The following is a 2,471-nucleotide window of genomic DNA, read 5'->3' on the forward strand; positions in this document are numbered from 1 at the left end:
TCACACCACATTTGACACGAAGAGCTACACTGCTACACAGGTGCCACCTCAGGAAGCAAGATCGGCGTTTGAACACGCTCATGTTGAATCTCCGCCGCGTCCTGCAACTACGTCGGCAGCTGCATTCACCGCTGAGTCGACGCCCGGCACCTTTGAAGCTCCGGCTTACACAGCTCCCCCTGTTGCGGCCTCTATTTCGAACGACACGCATCAACAGGATGAACAATGGGATGAGGATTGGGCTCAGCATGAAGAAACTGTGGCGAAGGGATCTCGTGCAGTGGAGACAAGTGAGGTGACCTCACGCAGTACGATAGCAACCACGACGATTACAACAACTATCCAGACAGATATGTTTGTGAAAGCGCCTGTTGAGCTCGCTAGTCCTGGTGGTGCTGCTGGCGAGTTTTGGGGCGACGGCGACGAAGACGAGCTATTTGATCACGACGACCATGCAGACGAAGAGTGGGATGAGACTATTAAGGACCAGACGAGCTCGGCGCAGCACATGCATGGAGATTCGACTGCTTCCGCCTTCTCTGGTCAAGATACGTCATTCTCGCTTCCATCTCAGCCGCTTCCGCCTGCTGTTGCTGAGTCTCCACCGAGGCAGGAAACGTTGCCAGTAGTGGCTCAAGAGACGATGAGTACTTCTGACTACCCTGCGTCCGAAGCGACCAAGATTTCTGACCAGGAGGAAATGACTTCGGCTCCACCTGTGACGCCTCCGAAGCTACAAGATGAAACAGCACAATTGTATTCTGCTGAGAGTAGCCTAGAGGCGAAGCCAGCTACGTCGTTGGATGCCGAATCCTCACCGTTCTCGAACGCCATTGAATCGTCCGTAAGCCAAGACACCGACCCCAACGTCTTCCCTGAGGCACCTCGCAATGCTCGTTTCCTGCACACTCCGACTGGTACCGGAGGGCCTTTTGGACGTGTGCCATCGCCTCAAGGCAACGACTCAGGCTTTCAGGACGAGTTCTCTGGCGCTGCCACTGCCGCGTCTACTACACACAATGCTGAACAGACTCACCACAGTTCGATGGCATTTACAGATGGAGAGAAAGCTGAGGGCCAGGATTCGTACGAGGACTCGGGTGTAAGGTGGGATGCTGGTTCTTTGCATTCCGGTGGACATGGTCAGCAGCACGAGGGTGAATCTCGTCAGGGTCAAAGCGACGAAGAAGAGCGGGATTCCGTTGTGTCTTTCTCGGGTGAAAACTCATTTTTCCCGTCCGCTGGGCGACCTTCTTCTCTGTATGGCGGTTCTCAGTCCTCGTTTGCAAGCCACCGCATGTATCAATCGTCAGTAGCAAGCACGGATCATGAGGGCAGTTCGATTGCCTCTTTTGGTGTGTCTTCTGCTGGAGCTACGTTTGGCGGGTCGGAGCGTGTTAGTGAAGGGGGCGCTTTTTCGGACGGCACGATGTCAGAAACACCAAGCATGGTGGACTCATCCAACGCCAGCACAGCTTTCGGTACAGATTTCCCTTCAGTAAGTGAGGGTCAGTTCTCAGCCCCTGGTACGACAATTGGTGGATCGGACAATGGTAGTAGTGACGGGGGATTTTCAGATGGAAACGCATCTGAAGCAACCAGCATGTGCGAGTCCGTCAGCACGAACCCGCGACTTGTTTCGGAATTTAACGCTACGCGTGGTCACTACGTGACGGAAACAATCGAACGCCGTGACGTTCAAGAACCGTTTGCATCATCTGCACCAGAATCCGACTCGGTCGCCGCGTTTGGGGTGTCCGAGCCAGCCGCTGCGTCGTCGATGTTTGGAACTAATGCCTCTGCTGACGACAATCCATTTACTAGCTCGCCCAGTGCTTTTAATCCTGCTCAACACGCGACCAGAGCTCCCCCTGCTGCGTCTAACGATTCCAACTTTGGTCACCAGGCGGAAACCGCGACCAAGGAAGAGGGAATTCAGAGTGCTGCCTCGCTGTTTGGTGCCACGGCTGGTGCTGATGTTCCAAATCCTTTCAGCTCGTTCGGTGCGCCTCCCGCTGCACCTGCAGCAGACACGAAGCCTATTGAAGAGCATGAACTTCCGACTTCAGATGCTGGCGATCTCTTCGGCTCGGGTCCTTCTACAAGTGCATTTGGTCAGCCAGTGCAGCACGCAAGTTACCAGACGCATGAGCAGGTACGATTTATGTATCCTGTCAATGGTTATCCAGTCAGGATATTCGTTTAACTTACTAACATGCTTTACATATTCACCAGGGTTACTCTGATAGTGGCACGTCGGCATTCAACTCTGCTCAGAGTCAGTTTGCTTCAAGTCCTTTCGACCGGCCAGCGGCAGCAGTTTCCTCCTCAAGTCCATTCGAAACGCAAAGTTCTCACAACTCTGCGGACCCGTTTGCTTCTCGAGGTGGTAGTACTCAACATGGCTTTGGAAACGCGGCCCCATCTGCCGATAGCGTGTTCAGCAGTGACATCGACCGCAGTGCCTCTTC

At 54.1% G+C, this 2,471-nt stretch overlaps 1 protein-coding gene across 1 annotated transcript in view; it reads left to right on the plus strand.

The window, feature by feature from the left end:
- Positions 1 to 45: 45 nt before the first annotated feature.
- PPTG_01118 (hypothetical protein) overlaps positions 46 to 2,471 on the plus strand; it is a gene marked incomplete at its 3' end in the record, with an annotated part of 7,449 nt that continues 5,023 nt past the window's right edge. Inside the window, exons 1-2 of the mRNA XM_008892712.1 lie at positions 46 to 2,155; positions 2,236 to 2,436. Of these exons, the coding sequence (XP_008890960.1) occupies positions 353 to 2,155; positions 2,236 to 2,436 (2,004 nt within the window). The 5' untranslated portion in view covers positions 46 to 352. The remainder of the gene's footprint in view (positions 2,156 to 2,235; positions 2,437 to 2,471) is intronic.

This window comes from Phytophthora parasitica (assembly GCF_000247585.1).
Source record: "Phytophthora parasitica INRA-310 unplaced genomic scaffold supercont2.1, whole genome shotgun sequence".
NCBI lineage: Eukaryota > Oomycota > Peronosporomycetes > Peronosporales > Peronosporaceae > Phytophthora > Phytophthora nicotianae.